Source organism: Rattus norvegicus, chromosome 10 (assembly GCF_036323735.1).
Source record: "Rattus norvegicus strain BN/NHsdMcwi chromosome 10, GRCr8, whole genome shotgun sequence".
Classification (NCBI taxonomy): domain Eukaryota; kingdom Metazoa; phylum Chordata; class Mammalia; order Rodentia; family Muridae; genus Rattus; species Rattus norvegicus.
Window position 1 is genome coordinate 75,586,359 of NC_086028.1, and position 18,706 is coordinate 75,605,064.

General features: G+C 45.1%; 1 protein-coding gene and 1 long non-coding RNA gene across 3 annotated transcripts in view; one reads left to right on the forward strand and one right to left on the reverse strand.

The window, feature by feature from the left end:
- The window catches only part of Mmd (monocyte to macrophage differentiation-associated), a 28,245-nt gene extending 15,993 nt beyond the window's left edge, over positions 1-12,252 (forward strand). For both annotated transcript variants that reach the window (XM_039086052.2, NM_001007673.1), the window contains 2 exons: positions 1,176-1,245; positions 10,316-12,252. In XM_039086052.2, coding sequence (XP_038941980.1) covers positions 1,176-1,245; positions 10,316-10,516 — 271 coding nt within the window. In that variant the 3' untranslated portion in view covers positions 10,517-12,252. The remainder of the gene's footprint in view (positions 1-1,175; positions 1,246-10,315) is intronic.
- The window catches only part of LOC134480710 (uncharacterized), a 38,196-nt gene continuing 23,410 nt past the window's right edge, over positions 3,921-18,706 (reverse strand). The window contains exon 3 of the long non-coding RNA XR_010055437.1: positions 3,921-5,253. This is a non-coding gene — a long non-coding RNA (uncharacterized LOC134480710). The remainder of the gene's footprint in view (positions 5,254-18,706) is intronic.

Sequence of the window (18,706 nt, forward strand, 5' to 3'; positions counted from 1 at the left end):
AGGCATAAATGTGACACGCTGGGGTCGAAGGACATTTTAGAGCCGTAGGGACCTTTTTCTCTTATCCAGAGGCAAGCTCTCACAGATGCCTTAAATGGAGACTAGCCCTCTTCCAGTTTCCATGGAGATGGAGGGTAAGGACACTAAGGGTTACTGTGGCGCACTCACCTAGATAGAAGTCTGTGTTTGAGGAGAGACGCTAGCTAGCACTGGACACAGCTCTCCTCCTACTCGGGGCTATGGTCAAAAGTGTGAGCATAAACATTAGAGTGTGGGTGTAAACAAAGGCATATGGAAAGTGTACCTTTCGGATCCAAAGGAGACCCTCCAGGTCACCATCTTCAGCTGCAGGCATAAAAATTAGGAACACAAGGGCCGGAAGGAAATGACCTTTTGCTGTGAGATTGTCTCCCCAGAAAGTTAGAAGCTGTACCCATGAAGTTCACAACAAGATTTGAACGAAGAGAACACCAATAGACATATCGATCCTGAGCTTATCGGAGGCACGTGACTCCAATTACCCTTTGAATGTAACAAGTGCCAAGAATATTACGTAATGCCTATCAGTCTAAGGGCACCTGCGCTTCTTGGGTTCAGGCCTCTGGATTATAGCCTCCAGACAGCGTAGCAAGTAAAGACAGGCCTTTCTGGTAAACCAAGGTCTGCAGCCCATTCTTCCTCCACTGGGGCTACAGTTCTCAGATAGCCTGCAGCCTAGTGGGATGACACAGGAAATAGGCATGCAAAAATGAAGAGACAAACAGAACACACATCCTGGGCCCTGGCTGCTGCCCACCCCTGAAGAAAGCTGGGTTTCTACCTCCCCTCCCTCTGTCAAGGTCCTTTTAACTCTGGATGGAACTGGTGACGGGCCAACAGGAGGTGAGCAAGAGAAAAATAGTGTTCCGGGCTGGATTACAACTAGTTTTCACAGCAGACCTGTTCTAGGCAGCCTGGGTCAATTTCTGCCTTTTTCATCCTAAGAGAAACTTTGCCTCATGGTTCCTCAGTTCTGCACGTTAGGGAGAGGCTCGGTGGTCTCCTACTGGGCAGTGCAGCTCCTTTGAGTAGTTTCAAAGCTTATGTTTCTCCTCCAACATAAAGAAAGGGGAAGCCGGCATGTGCATGGTCTAAGCAGTCCCCCAGTGTGAGTCTTAACATCTGTGTCCCTGCAGGTACAAAGTGGTGGAACTTTTCTTCTATCTCACGATGGGATTTTCTCCAGCCTTGGTGGTGACATCAATGGTGAGCTGTGGCTTTAGAATTTTTGTTGCTTCCTTCCTGAATCCCTGATACTCTGATGTAATGATAGATGTGCCATTATCCCTTTTGGAGCTGTGATACATCCATTAAGTATAGACTTGAGAGAGAACCATAACGTAGATAATGCGGCCTGTCTGAGGTACTCTAGCTACCCTCCATGGCTTGGCAAAGCTGTGTATATATAGGGTTTGTTCTGTCCTTTTTTGTTCTAGATGGTGGGTCTAGTCTCTCTCTCTCTCTCTCTCTCTCTCTCTCTCTCTCTCTCTCCCTCTCTCCCTCTCTCCCTCTCCCTCTCTCCCTCTCTCCCTTTCTCCCTCTCTCTCACCCACACATCTCTCTCTCTCTCTCTCTCTCTCTCTCTCTCTCTCTCTCTCACACACACACACACACACACACACACACAATCTCATCCATCTTCTTTCAGAGACTCATCTAAAATGACTAGAAATGGCTGTTTCAGGGTAGTTAATGGGGCTGCTTAGGCCTGACTCTCTGGAAGAGGCTCTCTGGAGATCTGTTATAGTGAAGAGAACGTGAGTTACTGACATAAAATCTTAAGAATTAGGAGGATCTTTGAAGGCTGTGGTGGCCCTACCCATCTGAGGAGGGAAAACTGTAAGTTTGAAGTCAGAAGAACAAGCCCAGCATTTGCCCCAGCCTCCTGCTAGTAGTTTTCAGTTCCTTTTACTTCATTTTTTTCCTTCATTTGCTTTGAAGTAGTTTTGTCTCTCTAGGAAAGGAAGGTGGCTTTTTTTTTTAAATCTGTTATTTTACTTTTGACTTTGCTTGAGAATAAGTTGGGGACTTCAGTATAAAAGTGTTGCATTGCCCTTAGAGGATCCTTGTGGACGGTGTGTTCTAAGTTCTCTTCCCAGTTGACTTATCATGTAGAGGTCCATGTGCCTCTGTCACTTTGAGTCACAACTGTACATGACAGTCTCATCCAGCACTGCTTGCTACTGGCTTGCTTTCTCCCGTGTCTTGTGCTCGACACTGGCCATTAACCACCATGCTAATTAAAGAACAGCATCTTGTTTAGTTTTGACTCATTTATTTATTCTCAGTTGTCCAGTCAGGATTGTACCTGAGATTTCATTACTGAGTTTCTACAATACAATGTGAGAATGTAATTCCACTCCCCAGTGCCCGCCTCCCTCTCCCCAGTGCCTGCCTCTCCTCCCACTCCTCCATGGCCGGCCGCCTCAAAAGAATGCCCCTTGGAGCTGAAACTTGATGCTGAGTTTTCAGGAAACCATTGCTTATGAAAATGTCAAGAATTACATTTCCTTGAGATAGGAGTTTGATGATATTTTTAGTAATTACCTAGCTTCACTGCACAGATAAATACATATATCAATGTCTATGTGTGCACATACATAGATGTATACGGTTCTCTTGGCAGAGGCAGCAGAGAAGGATGAGAAGAGGGAGGCAGGCGTGTGACTGAAGTGAGAAAAACGGCCACGGCTATTACATCGTTAGAGGGCAGTTGGGGACAGCCAGAGCCATAATAGCAAAGTCTGTGTGGATTGGTTACTAATTATTAGCAGAGTTTCAAGTCAGTTCCCTCTGGCTGTCGTAAAAGCAGGTTTATCCAGTATTTTTGCTAGCCCAAATCTGTAATCGGCCTTTTCCTAGGTGCTATAATAGCCAGTGACTAATGTTTATGAAAATGAAGCAGGATAATTCACACACTGCTGCCACAGAACTTGGGGTCCAACAGACAGACACTGTCTCTGTTCAGTAGGGAGACTGCAATAAAATTTTATAATGTTCCCGATGGCAGGGGGTGCTGGGGGATAGGGGGGAGGGAGACTCAGGTTGCTATGGGAACATGAGGTTGAAGTACTAAAATAACTGATAGGTAAGCTGATTCAGAAAGACAAGTAGAAACCAGGAAGCGGTCAGAGTGAGGCAGGTGTTACCAACAGAGGAGACAGATGCCTGGGGAGGGCACCACCGTCTTTGGAGAGCTGATAATAATCTGGGGGCATAGACAGGGTCGGGATCCAAAGGGTTATGTAAGAGTGAACGCTGAGCTGAGGAGCCGAGTGTGAATCTCAGACCTCACCCTTCTGCCACAAAGAGCCATAGATAATGAGTCAAAGTCCCTGGCTTCTCAGGCATCCAGCACAGATAATGCAGGAACTCGATGCTTGAAGGAAGAGAAGCAGAGAGCTGAGCTTTGGGTCCTACAGCCTTCCCCCATTGTCTTCCTGAAGACTTTCCAAATAGCAATTGAAAGAGAGAGCGAGAGCAGCTGTCTTCCTAGAAATCAGACTGAGGGACAGTTGATGGGGCAGGGACCTAGGGAGAACAGAGCTGCTAGGACAAACCTCCAGGAATCTACAAAGGATTACGCTTGGCCAAGCCTCAAGCTGCATCTGTGCAGGGCAAAGTTCTGGAAGCCCTGGCTGAGGCATAACCCTCTGAAGGTGAGGGGCTAAACAGCGATTTCAGACGCACTGGATTCAGGGGGAGTAGTGGAGCCCCCACCATCGGAAGTGGTAAAACCACACTGAACATCAAACATCTCTGGCTTTTGGGTGACCAGGATCACTTTGGGCACAGAGTCCCTCTGCCCCTGTGTGTTTTTATCACGGTGACAAAGAAGCTCAAAAAACAAACCAAACAAACAGCAACAACAAAACACAAAAAAGGAAGGAGGGAAGGATTTATTCTCTCTCAGAGTGTTTGGAGGCTTCAGCCTGTAGTTACTTGACGGTTGCTGGTTCTTGCAAGGAGAGGCACGCTGTGCAGGGAGCATATGGTGAAGCAGGGTGGAGTACCTCACAGCAGACAGAGAGATAGCTAAGAAGGAGCCAGGGGCAAGCGAAGCCCTTGAGAGGCATGGCCCCCACTAACCTGCTGCCTCCCATAAGGCCCCACCTTGAAATAGGTCAGTATACAAAATTCTTCTGATTAAAACAGACAACAGAACTAGACAATAAAGGGATCTTTGGTACTGAAGAATTAGAACTGTGCCACAAAAAGAGAGAGACATCCCAAATGTTTAAAGATTAAACAGCTCACTTCTATATAAATTCCTGCGACTTTGAATTGACTAGTGATGAATCTGTAAGCTGGTGGTTTGTGGGCTGCAGCCCAAGCAGTGTTGGGAAAGAGGTGCGGTGCTTTAGATGCCTCTGTGAGTGTGCAGGTTGCTTTGATGACTCATCCTGACTAGGCCGGGGTACCTAGATGTCTGTCCATTAACAGCCTGATTGTGAAGGCGCTTCTTCAGTAACATTAGCATTCAACTCAGGAGACACAGTGCATTCCCTGTCATGTGGGTGGGCCTCAACCAGTCACCGGAGGGCTTTAAGATAAAGGACTGAGGCCTTCCTAGTGAGGATCCTCCCCTGCCTTTGCATGTCAGCCACTTTGGATGTCAGCCACAGTAACAGCATTGCCTGGACCACTGTCTGCCAGCCCCCTGCAGAATTCAGACTTGCTGCTCCGTGATTACACAAGTCAGTGCCTTAAAATCTATCAGTGTGTACACACACGCATGCACACACGTGCTGCGTGCAGACATACACATCCATCTTTTGAACTCTGCACCTAATACTGCACAGGGTAGTCTGGAACCCTGACTAGGGTGATAAGATAATGAAGAAAGAACAAACACGTGTACAGGAAGTCTGGAATCATTCTGACGGAGGGACACCAATGATGCAACCTAAAACCTGAGGGAGTTTGTCATGTACAAGCATGAGTTAGGATAGGCGTTAGCTAGCCTTGGAAGGTCTCAGAGGGGAGCAGTCTCAAGAGTACAGTCATCTGTGAGGAAGATGCTGCAGGTGCTAGCTTTTGCACATTCCTGTAGGTCAGGCATTGGTGAACACTAGTATTTGAACCAGAGGGATGCTTGGCCATCTCTTGAGGCCAAGGCACTGGCGTCTTCTACATGCCTGTGCCTGTGGTAATACGCTTTCGCTCCAGGCTCAGTTCCTGTGTTTCTGTTTCTTTGAAGACTTCTGAGTAACACTATTAAAAAGAAGAACATTTTAAAATTAGTGATGTAAACATCTACTTCAGATGGAAAAAGTAAATCTAGTCTGCAGTAACTAACAGTATGGAAATAATTAGAGGGCTGTGGATATGGCTTAGTGATGTAGACTTTACTGGGCATGTCAGAGGCAGTGGGTTCAATTCCTAGTATTGAAAACACACACACACACACACACACACACACACACACACACACACACACACACACACAGGGGTGGGGGTGGGGAGAACATGAACTCAACAACTAGAAAAAAAAATTCATGAAACCAAAGCTGTTTCTTTGAAAAGGTTTCAATCAGACATTATAGCAAATTTTATACTTAGGGTCAGAATAGTAATAGTTCTATACAGACTTCCAACGGTAGAGTTGAGCTTGGTGAGGTGGGCCGTGCTTGCCATTCCAGTACCTGGGAAGATCAAGAGTTCAAGGCCAGCCAAGACTACCTGAGAGCAAGAAGTTAATAATCAATCAGGCAAACATAACTAGATGGAAAGAAGCACTTCCTTTGATAAAGCCAAGATTACCCTGAGAATCAAACACACATTGCAGGAACACTGCAAACCAGTACCCATGAGGCAGAAAAGGCTCCAAAGGGCTCCAACAGAATATCAACAGATCTAGTTTCATGAGGATGCAAAACGAATCATAATCAGGTCAGGTTTCCCCGGAGCCATTGGTAAGTCACTTAGAAATTTGCCACATTGTGAGAATCAATGAGAAAGAGTAGTTCTCTCACCTGATGAAGGAAAAGCTTCTGACGAGATTTCAGCCTTCAGCCATCATTTTAAGAGTCAAAACAAACTTAGAAACTTTACAGATCGGATAAAAAGATAATTAAGGAAACACCACAAGCAAATAATCGTATTTTTTTGCTGAAAGACAGTGATTGGTAAGAACACAATGTTGTATGTCCTCACTGCTTCTAGTCAGCATGTAACCGATGTGCTATGGACACAACAAGAGATAAGAGAAACAAAAGCAAGCCAGTGGAGAGGAACAGGAAACAGACTTCATGTGTAGACGACCTTCATCACCTCATAGAAACCAGGATCTGCAGAAAAGTTCTAGACCTTAAGAATGAGTTCAGCAGCACAGTTGGCTACAACATTAAAAGTAGCGACATCCTTCCTCAGGAGACCTGTTTGTGCCACTGGCCTGTCTCTGGTGATCCCCGAGAAGTTAAGGCACACTGTGAGTACTCCATGCATCTGTGAGCAGGATGCAGAAAATAGCCACCACTGCTCTTAAGGGTGTGGGAAGAAGATAGGTTTGTGTGGTGATACCGAAAGCAGACACCAAGAGGACTGGAGACCTCTGGGAGGATGGGAACATGTGATACCGTTATGCAGAATCCAGGCCAGTAGAACATCCCAGTCAGGATCTTCATCTGGGAGAAGGGGGGGAGAATACAGCTAGATTCTGACCAATGGTCTAGACCACAACTCCTGTGGGGACCTAGGATGACTGAAGAAGATTGGAGCCCGCAGAGGGCTGTGTCATGTCTGTTGGGACTGGGCCATGGGAATGTCCAGGAAGAAATGAGTCTGTGGACCTTTTATGTGAATAGTTTATTTAGGAAGCAGTGCCATTTATATATAAATACAACTCAATGGAAGAAGGGAAGTGTTTTCAAGAGAAGCATTTAGAGCATTTGAATGTCACTTTTGTGTCACGCAGAAACCCCATTTGGAGTATAGGCTTAGCTATGAAGCAAGGAGCTGAAGATTCCTTGGAAACACAAACATTAGGAAACCTGGAACCTCTTGTCATCACAATTGTTTTTGGATAGGCACAGGTTTGGGAGCCGCAGAAATAAAGACCATGAGAGAAGAAAAAGTCAGTTGGGGAAAGTTCCAGAATTAAAGCTTTGCGTCTATGAGGAAAACGCACAGACGGTCACAGTCCTGAAGGAAATACTTGCTGTGTCTGTGATGAAGGATAGGCATCCTAAACGTAGCCACCTGTTAAATGTTTGCCTGGTCTGCAGTCCTTCAGATCACACCTAAAGCCCTTTAAAAGATGGGTACAAAAACTTGCAAAGAAAAAGAAAACCCATGGATTTTGGATATAACTCTAAAAACATGTGGATATAACTAGTGGTCAGGAAAATAGAAATTAAAGCCCCAGCCAGTGGCCCCTACATATCCAAAAGAGCAGTGATGATTGGAGACTAGGATGGGTCCCACCAGCATAATGTATAAAATGATAGGGCCTGCCTCCAAAAGTTTAGTTTTTTTTTTACACTTTTAGTTTCTAATAAAATTCAGTGTGCATTCTGGGACTTGGTGGTTTTCTTGAACAGAAATGGAAATGTATGTCGCAAAAAGAGTCACCAAGTTAAACATCAGGCTCCATCATTGCGGTTCCCAAGAGAGCGAGAATTCATAAACTGTGGTAATGAGGGAACGACCAAGCAGAGCAACAGCAACGACAAATGCAAAACCCTAAAGAAAGCAAACAAAGATAAAGAGCATTGGAAATATGTGCTTGGATTTACGTGGCTCCCAGAAAATAAGCAGTTTAATTCCGTTCATCTGAAGTTCTAGAGTGGGTGGTCCTGTACGTGATGGTCGTGTTAAGAACAGCGCTTGCCTTGGTGGCTGGAGGGGTCCAGAATTGACTGGGACTGAGATGCCAAAGAACTTTACAGAAGCATTTGGATGGATGTCGTAAGCATTTCTTCTAGGCCCCACCCCACAGTTAACTGGTGAGAGCCAGGTATGCCTGACTCACTGTAAAAGGAGCAGCTCTCTCTTGCTCTCTTCCCTCCCTTCCCTCTCTGTCCCTTCTCCCCATTCCCCTCCCCATCTCTCCACATGCTTATAGCATCTACTCACACCTCTCTCTCTCTCTCTCTCTCTCTCTCTCTCTCTCTCTCTCTCTCTCTCTCTCTCTCCCTCCCTCCCTCCCCCCTCTCTGTCTCTATTACCCACTCAACTCCCCTCCCCATGACCTAAATAAACTCTATTCCATCCTATATCCGTGTATGACTGGTACCTCTGAGGGAACGGATACCTCAGCATAGGCCCACAGAGGCACCCAGTTCCCCACGCCATAACAAGCCTCTACCAAACATATCCAGCGCTCCCCTTTCTCTTGTATATAACACAACAGATGTAATCACTGTAATCAAGCTCCTTCTGTTCCACCTTTCGTTCTCATCTGTACACCTCACAAAACACGTGAACCCCCGTTTTGAAGACGCCCATTTCCCCAGTGCCAAATGAAAGTTCAGACATCAGACCATTTCACTTCAGGTCCCAATTCTGACACTAGGAGACTTCCTGGCCTTGGGAAAAGTACCTAACCTCTCCATTTCTTGTTAATCGGTGCTGTTGATAAGGAATGGTCCCCAAGTTAGGATGGTGAAGATTTACATACCCAAATACACAGGAGGGCTTCATGGCGTCTACCAGACACCAGCAATATCTAAGAACGCATTTGGCCTGCTTTAGAGTCAAGTCTGTTCCTGTCTTTGAGAGTCTGACGAGGTAGAAGGGTTTTAAGGAGCTGCCCCTTGACAGATTGTTTAAAAACTGACTGGTGTACTTGTTCCGGTCTCTACCTCTTTGGACAAAGAAGATTGGAGTCTATCAAAACCAAGGCAGAAACCAGATTACTCTGAGGACAGACGGAAGCAGTGCCCAGACACATGACTCTGTCGGGCTGCCTCTTAGCCTCCTATCCTCCAAATCAGGAGGCTATTACACAAGTGATACTTCCACTTGGGGTTCCTGCTGCCCGGTAAGAGTCTATGACAACCTTTGTCCGTCTAGAACAGGGCTCCTGATGCACATACAAGGATGTAGTACGATCGGGACTGGTAGCCCTGGAACCCATACGAAGCAATGCAAGTGTATGATTACTGGCTTGAGGGGTTTGGTTTTAGATTTATTTTTTTAACATTTTAATTGATGTGTAGCTGAGCATGTCTCTTCTTACCAAGAAAAGAAAATCTGCTCTGGGACATTTCAAATCCCCTCCTTCCTAATTTTTTACTCCCACAAAGCCCTGAAGTTCAGGGGAATGTTGGAAATAGGGTTGATCATCACTCCTAGCCCTGCGTCCTACCGGCCTTCACACACTCTTTTTGCTTCTGGCAAGGCCTGTGGACTCCTTCCTAGCAGGCGGCTGAGCTGGAATTTCCTCTTGCTGTTGCCTGACTTGACCGTTGGGACCATTGGGCCACATGGACTTGCTCCAAGGTTGCCTTTATTAGGACCCAGCTGTCTACATTCTCGTTCCCTTCAAAGGGCTGGCCACCCTCTCGCTTGCCTTCTGCTTCTCCGACCCGCTCCCCTTCCTCTGCGGCACCACCTCCCTTACAACCTCCTGCCTTCAAGTCTCTCTATAGTTGACTCCTTACGGATGGGTCTCTGAATCTCTCTTTTAAGACGGCCTTAAAAAGCCTTGCTTTTGACTTAAAACATACAGGATGTAGTTCTAACACCCGGAAGCATGGGGTAAATTAGGAAATCCCTAAGACTGTGTAATGTGTCCTATGTCAGCAGGAAAGACGCCCTCAATTCATACAGGCCGCCAAGATTGGGGAAATAAACCAAAACAAACAAAACAAAATCAGTACAGATGGTGCAAGAGAGGTCAAAGGCACGCGACCGGCCTGGCTGAGATATAGGCTATAAACCAGTTCCTTGGACCTGCCACACGTGGAAGGAAGCTTCCAAAGGGTAGTCTGGGAAACAAAGGTCACTCGGCCTTTGTAGGCACGTCACCACGGCTGACCGTGATAACATTCTGCTTGGGCGCAGTTAAACGAGCAGAATTACTGCCTCGTCCTGTGGAGCCTATGAGTCCAATGGTCAGATCCTGCCTGCAGATCCATGGGGCATCCCAGGTCAAGCGGGCAAGGCGTTTTACAGTTGCCTTTTGTCTCCAGATAAGGGTGTCGTTCACACCGTGCTTTTTTACCGTGCAGAGAAACCACGAGCTTTGGGGGCAAGGACAGTGACTCTTAACCTTGGTTGTCACATCAGAGTAACATCACCCTTTCTCCCCCTCCCCTGCCTCTGTTGACAGAATAACACTGACGGACTTCAAGAGCTTGCCTGTGGGGGCCTGATCTACTGCCTGGGAGTCGTGTTCTTCAAGAGCGATGGCATCATTCCATTCGCCCATGCCATCTGGCACCTGTTCGTGGCCACAGCCGCCGCCGTACACTACTATGCCATTTGGAAGTATCTTTACCGAAGTCCCACGGACTTTATTCGGCATTTGTGACCCGTCTCTGCTAGGCTTTCAAATCAGTATTATCACAGTTGAGGCACTTGAGTGGGGTAAGAGCTGAGCCCTGCGCACAGAAGAGTAAGCAACTTGCACTGACTTCGTTTAATTTTTTTTTAATATAATTACTGTGAAAGTATAAAAGCTGCGCCTTGGAGTTCTCCTCTTCACAGGCAACAGATAAGGTAGCGAATTAATTCTTCATTCCATTCCACTATCATGAAGGACTCGGGGTAGACATGGCCAGCTGATGTTTACAAACCAGGATTTTGTATTTTTTTTTCTGTTTTACAGATTTTAACTACGATGATTTTTTCTAAATCAGTAGGTCAGGTTGTCAAAGTCAGTGCAACAATACAACTTCCTTTTTAAGAAAAACAAGCGCCGTTTCTATCACGTTTCCCGTTCACTGTGTAAAGAATCATGGAAACTTAACACTACTTTTTACCATGTTTCATCTTGACATAACATGGTTCTTTTTTAAAAGGAGGCTTCGGTTCTTTTGTAAATTTTTAAGAGAAACTCTCCCATTGAAAAGCGCACCTGCCCCCCACCACCACGGTTCCTCATTCGTGCGAAGTTTTGCAGCAAGCGGTCAACATTCCACAAACAAACATTATACCTCTTCTGACGGTTTTATTAAGTATGGAGAACTTGCCAATTTTCTAGAAAAACTGCAGTTTTTTTCCAAACTTTTCTGCCAATCTCTGACCCTGAATTCTGTGCTGCTCTGGGCTGACGTCCTTGACCTGGTGTGGGCCACCAGGGCTAAGACAGTGTTTTGATATCATCAACTTTTTCAGAAGACATAACTTTGCTGTCTGTCTTTGCCACTTTTTCTCCAGGGTCTCTCTCCGCGGTGGAGGAGGATCCTGTCTGGATTATGATAGTATTGTTGGGTTGCCCATCTGCCAGACGCTCCTCCTGAGCTTTCTGAATTAATGGTGAAATCCTATTGCCACTTTGGTGCCCAACGAATGGTTCAGTCATCGTGGTTAATTAAGCCACTTCAATTTACTGTATCAGTTTGATATTCATTTTAATTGTGGGACTAGACACAGAAACTCACATTTCTGCCTTTTCCTCTGCATTTCTCAATATACTATGGTTTTTTTTCCCCACACCGTAAATACAGCATTGATTGACAGGTAGAAACTCGTGTCAATAGTCTGTGGGTTTTATGCCAACTCAGTGGAGTGATATTTATATATTATTTCTAGTTCCCTCTCAATGTCTTATATTAAGATTGATGTATTAGTTGCATTGTTGGTTAATCTTTCTTGGCGTTTAAGAGAAGTGACGTCACCTTGCCTTTAGATCAGATGTTAATATCACCTATTTGTCTAGGAATAGGCCCGCTCAGTGGAACTGTCAGATTAAAGATATGCTTTATTAATTGAAACTCTGTACAGCTGTAAGTTTAAAAGAAGACTTATTTTGTATGTCTGTTGAAGCTCTGATTTTGGTAAATTGTGAAGGAACAATGGATGGGCGGACTTCTGGGAATTTGTTCAGTGGTCAAGGGAACCCAAGGACAACACCAGCCAGGCCACTCTAGATGCATGGTTCTGAACATTTAGGTGCCTGTTATTTTACTGTGTATATTTTACTTTAAATATATTAACTTTTTGTGGATTCATTTAAAGTCTGCTCATACGCAACACTGTCAAAACCACTAAAATGTATGTAAGAACGTGTGCTGTAGATTAGAATAAAGTTGTTACTTGGGTTGACTCCATTGTCTGCAGCATATGGCTGAAAAGTTAACGCTGTGTGTTTGCGAGCTCAAGCGAATCTCAGATTCGGAATTTGCGAAGCAGTCTTCCAGAAATCAGGATGCAGAGGCAAACAAACTGGTCCTTTCGTTTTTAGCTTTCTAATCTGCCTTGTAAATACTGACCTGCCAGAGCTAACTGAAGCTTCATTCAGCGCCTTGCCAGGTTTCTGGTAGTAGGGAGTCCTGATGTGATATGTCATCTCAGCTCAGCGAGGACACTGAGCCAGGAGGCTCGTGAATTTGAGAGGAGCATGGGCTACACAGTAAGTTTGAGGCCAGTCCCAGCTAATCCCAGGAGACATTCTATCAGATAGATAGATAGATAGATAGATAGATAGATAGATAGATAGATAGATAGATAGATAGATAGATAGGTGAATCTGATTGTGTGTGTGTGTGTGTGTGTGTGTGTGTGTGTGTGTGTGTAACCAAATAACAGTTGTCACTTTTAAAAGGCCCAAGCCCCACAGTTTAAAGAGGTCACTCCATGTCTCCCTGCAGCTCTCTCGAATAAAGAAGAAACTGTCTGTGCTGTGGTCTAAGTGTAGCCCCCATTTATGGTCCCAGTCAGCACCTGGCTCCTCCAAGCTCTTTGTCACGTATGCTACTGAACTAAATCACTTGATGTGAAACTTCCCCTTAAAGGTTATAAAAGTCCGGTTTTCCTTTGTTCAGAGAGTGGTCTGGACATTACACGGGGGATTTGTTCAAGGAGGTGCTCTGAAGATTACTCTCTGAAGAGCCTCTTCTGGCCTTCTCCCCTCGACCCTCTCAAGGCGCTACACTCCTGAATGCTCCTTCTCTCTGTCTCTCTAGCTCGCTCCTCATTTTCAGTCTTAAATGTAGCTTCTCTCCAGGTTTATAGAGAAGCTGTGTCTTTCCTTTAAGATCCCCCTGTCTGGGGCTGGAGAGATTGCTCAGCGTTTAAGAACCCTGGTTGCTAAGGTCCTAAGGTCAAATCCCAGCAACCACATGGTGGCTCACAACCATCTGTGAATGAGATCTGATGCCCTCTTCTGGTGTGTCTGAAGTCAGCTCCAGTGTACTCATAAATAATAAATCTTTAAAAAAAAAAAAACCACACACAAAGACACCCCCCCAATGTTCACTCTTCAAGGTATGTATATGCATATATGTGTGTATACACACATATATACATATATTTACATATACAAATATATTCAAATTCACACACACACATATATATATACATATATATATGATTAAGTACTGAGATTAAAGGTGTGCAGTATACCAAAACATCTTCGGTGCCATGTTCTTCCTCCCATCTCAAGGTCTGAAGGCTGTGTGTGTGTGTGTGTGTGTGTGTGTGTGTGTGTGTGTGTGTGTGTGTGTGTATTATATCTTTACCTGGGGGAACTTTCGCTTATCTCGTGTGATCCATTGTGGGTTCAGATTAAAAGCTTCCTTATGCCCACTGACTAGGTTATATTTAACTCTTATAACCCTAGCCACAGATTCACTGTTAGATAGAACTCATTCTTGACTCTGGGGATCGAGCTTCATACCTACATGCTGGACAAGTGTTTCATCTCTGAGCTACTCCCTTAACCCCTCTCTGTACTTTGGGCAGTAAGAGAAACGACTGCTACATTCTAAGTTGAGGACGAGATCTAGGTCTGCTCACCTCCACGGCCGCGCCTTTGCCATGAGCCACTGCATTAGAGCCAGCAAAATCAAAGAACTTGAGCTGGACGTTCACCAAGCGTGGACATAGGAAAGAGAATGATTTCCATATGGTGAAGGGCCTTGGTAAGGACCAAACGATCCTTCCATGGAACTTTGAAGTGTTATTTCCAGGAATTCTGTCCTCTAGCTCCAAGATTCTAGTACGTATTTCTAGAGTACCTGTACCCACCCACCTAGTGATGCCCCCTTAATGTCTCCCATCTAAAGCTGATTTAAAGACTAGGTCTTTCAGATGAGCAGCCACCAGTCCTTGAGGTCCCAACTACCTCTGTTCTCAGCTTCTAGTATGGCACTGGGCTCAAGGTTCTTGGGTGAAAAGGAGTTCAGGGGTAAATAGGGAAGGTATGGTTTAAATCTCAGAGGTAGGCTTCTCTCAACTGGTTGGAACCTAACTTTGAGTTTCAGAAAGTTCGGGGAAGCTGTGGGTCTGGGGTGTAAACGTGAGACACTATCCTGTCCTAAATAAAGAGAAACAACACTTGTTTATCGATGCTTTCATAAAACCCAGCAACAGTTTACGAGCTTGGGAAATGATTCTTGCCTTCCTTATTTCCCTGTGGTCCTTCCTTCTTTTCTGACTTAATAATAAAATGAACAGAATCAGCGCTTGGGCCTACATCCCTGGAGCCTTACTGCGGAGTATTCTAAAAAGCAGTAACTCTAAAATACTTACTGATATATCATATACTTTATCCCCACATCATGCAAGTGCACAGCTCTTGAAATATAGAAAAAAATTAAATCCCTGAGTTTACTCATTTGAATACACCATATTCTAGTCAGTCTTCTTTCCCATATTTATAGGATTTTGTTTTATGCAGCTGTCTGTCTCCTACATAAAAATTGTAGGGGCTGGAGAGATGGCTCGGTGCTTAAGAGCACATATGGCCCTTGCAGAGAGAGAGAGAGAGAGAGAGCCCTGTAACTGCAGCCCCAGGGGAACCCAATGCCTTTGGCCCTTCGTTCGTGTGCCACAGACATAGATACACATATACAGAATTAAACACTGTGATAAAAACAAATCCTTTCATTGAACTGCCTGATGATCCAGCTATACCTCTCTTGGGCATATACCCAAAAGATGCCTCAACATATAAAAGAGACACGTGCTCCACTATGTTCATCGCAGCCTTATTTATAATAGCCAGAAGCTGGAAAGAACCCAGATGCCCTTCAACAGAGGAATGGATACAGAAAATGTGGTACATCTACACAATGGAATATTACTCAGCTATCAAAAACAACGAGTTTATGAAATTCGTAGGCAAATGGTTGGAACTGGAAAATATCATCCTGAGTGAGCTAACCCAATCACAGAAAGACATACATGGTATGCACTCATTGATAAGTGGCTATTAGCCCAAATGCTTGAATTACCCTAGATCCCTAGAACAAACGAAACTCAAGACGGATGATCAAAATGTGAATGCTTCACTCCTTCTTTAAATGAGGAAAAAGAATACCCTTGGCAGGGAAGGGAGAGGCAAAGATTAAAACAGAGACTGAAGGAACACCCATTCAGAGCCTGCCCCACATGTGGCCCATACATATACAGCCACCCAATTAGACAAGATGGATGAAGCAAAGAAGTGCAGACCGACAGGAGCCGGATGTAGATCGCTCCTGAGAGACACAGCCAGAATACAGCAAATATAGAGGCGAATGCCAGCAGCAAACCACTGAACTGAGAATAGGTCCCCTATTGAAGGAATCAGAGAAAGAACTGGAAGAGCTTGAAGGGGCTCGAGACCCCAAAAGTACAACAATGCCAAGCAACCAGAGCTTCCAGGGACTAAGCCACTACCTAAAGACTATACATGGACTGACCCTGGACTCTGACCCCATAGGTAGCAATGAATATCCTAGTAAGAGCACCAGTGGAAGGGGAAGCCCTGGGTCCTGCTAAGACTGAACCCACAGTGAACTAGTCTATGGGGGGAGGGCGGCAATGGGGGGAGGGTTGGGAGGGGAACACCCATAAGGAAGGGGAGGGGGGAGGGGGATGTTTGCCCGGAAACCGGGAAAGGGAATAACACTCGAAATGTATATAAGAAATACTCAAGTTAATAAAAAAAAAGAAAACAAATCCTTTTAGAACCTTTGTATGTCACTGCATTTTCCACACTGTCTTGCCATACCTGTTTAAAAATAGTATATAGCTCTCAGCTGGTGAGACAGCTCCACAGGTCCTGGCATTTGCTGCCAAACCCGGTCACCTGGTCACCCAAGTTCCACTGCTAAGACCTATGCAGCAGGAGTAGAAAACCAGCTCCCCAAAACCCTCCTCTGACCTCCATGTATGTGTTGTAGCACATGTTCAACACGCACGTGCGTGCACGCACACACACACACACACACACACACACACACACACACTAAATGCTTCACATCATTTTAGTAGGGAGAATATTCTTTTCTTTCTGATGCCATACTGGGAATTTTAGGCAATGATCTCATGCATGTTGAGCAACGTAGCCAGAATTTTCAGTGGCTCTACCATTTTTTTTCCCGGAAGTAAAAAATTTTGCTCATTTTGGGATTTGTAGGTTCCTTTTTCAATATTTTATCATTATAAACACAGATGCAAGGAACCTAAGGCTCTGCTTGTGTTTATGATTCGGGTTTAAAGGCAGTAAGCAACTGGGTTCATTTTATATGCATGAGTGTGTGATCAACATGTATGTCCGTGCACCACATTCACACGGCACCGAGGGAGGCCAGAAGAGTGTTAGGTTCTCCTGGAGCAAAAGTTTGGACAGTGAGCTACTACATGGGTGCCGGGAATAGAACCCGGGTCCTCTGGAAGAGCAGCCAATGCTCTTATTCACTGAGCCACCTCTCCAGCCTCTCAATGTGTTAAGTACTCAATGTGTTAAGTGTGTTAACACTCTCTTATGTGTTAAGTACTGTTCTGGTTTACCTTACTTATCCCATTCAATCCATCAAAAAATTGTTAGTTTAACTTGTCTCCATTTTACACAGGAGGAAGTAACACAGAACGTGAGTTTTTGCCCTGAGTAAGTGGTGATGCCTGGAAGCCAGGAAGCCTAGCGTCAGCTTAACCTCTAGGTCAACGTTTCACCGATAGGTTTGCCAACAGGAAGATACTTTAGAGATACGGTTTGCTCTCCATCTCCCCGTTCTTGTGTGTGTTTGGTGTCTTTGGGTCACAGCTCCCGTCATCTGCCTGAGTATTTGGAGAGTTGACTGGGGAAATGACTCTGAGACCGAAGAAGTATCTTCCCTGTCTTGATGAAGCAAAGTAAGGTTCCCCAGAGGACTTGGGCAGTGTTTTTAGCTGAACAAGACTAGGATTACTGCTTTCCTGTCTTTCTACTGTTCTTGCTGTTTTAAATAGACAGTGCCGATATGTTCTCACACCCTGTGCCGTTCCCACCTACATGCCTGCAGCGTGTCAGTGGCGGTAGTTTTCCAAGAAATGCTGCAACCGTGCACTCTTCTAACTGCTTTGCACGGGAGTGAAGCTATTCTCCTCTGTCTGCCGCCAGAAAACATTAAGTCAGAGTAGTTCAAGTAGGTGAGGGAGTTTGGAGGACTCGGCTTTGGAGTCTTACACTATCTCCGAGGAGAGGTTGCTGTTCTAGAGCATTCTTTTTTATTTTTTTATTGGATATTTTATGTATTTACATTTCAAATGTTATCCCCTTTCCCCTCCTCTCCCATTCCCCCTCTCTCTCCCCCTGCTTCTATGATGATGCTCCCACTCCTGTCCACCTACACTGGGGAAATGAGCCTTCACAAGACCAAGGGCTTCTCCTCCTATTGATGCCAGACAATGCCATCCTCTGCTACATACGCAGCTGTAGTCATGGATCCTAGAGTATTCTCGATGTACTTAGTTGATTTCAGCCAAGGGAAAGGTCAGGCCAATTTCCATCACAAGTATATGGTTTTTGTAAGACTGTGTTAGTGTTTTCTGAATCCTATTGGTGAGTGAGATATCAGGGCAGCCTAGAATCAGAACAAATTGGCTGGGCCAGCTTAGGCAAGTTACACTGAACTTCAACCCCTATCTGTTAACGGGGTTTATCTGCTTCTCTCAGTTCAGTCACAAGGGGGAAAAATACATTGCATCCTGGGATATTGTCGGCACTAGATAAAATATTCAAATGCTCCCTTGCCGTATGGCCAAGCGTTTGCAATGCGAGCTAGAACCCACCTGGGGAGATTTTCCATGCAGAAGGAGCCTTAAGGAACACTTTTTAAAATGTTTGTGCATTTTTTTTAACTCTTAAAAATAACCATGGGGCCCGGAGAGATGGCTTATCCGTTAAGCGCATGGGCTGCTCTTGAGGAGGACCAGAGTTCAGTTCCCAGCATCCATGTCTGATGCCTCAGAACTTTCTTTAACTCCAGTTCTCCTGGATCCTCTTCTGGGCTTCATGGGCTCCCTCATGCATATGGGTGCACATGCAAACTTTTTTTTAATACTCCATGCTTCTAAAGATTTTTGCATAGTTGAAAAAAAATCTGTTGCTCTTTAAATGTTCAACACTTCTCCAGGCAAGAGCCCGTGTATTCACAGAGGGAGCTGAGTGGGTTATCTTGTGCCCAGGTGGGTTTGTATGGTTGGTAACATATCAGACCCTTAGTGAAGTCTGTTGTTACTTGAGCCTGCCTCTTGTAGACTCATAGACCAGTGGTTTCTTAAGGGAACGACTTCCAGCCTTAGTGCTGTA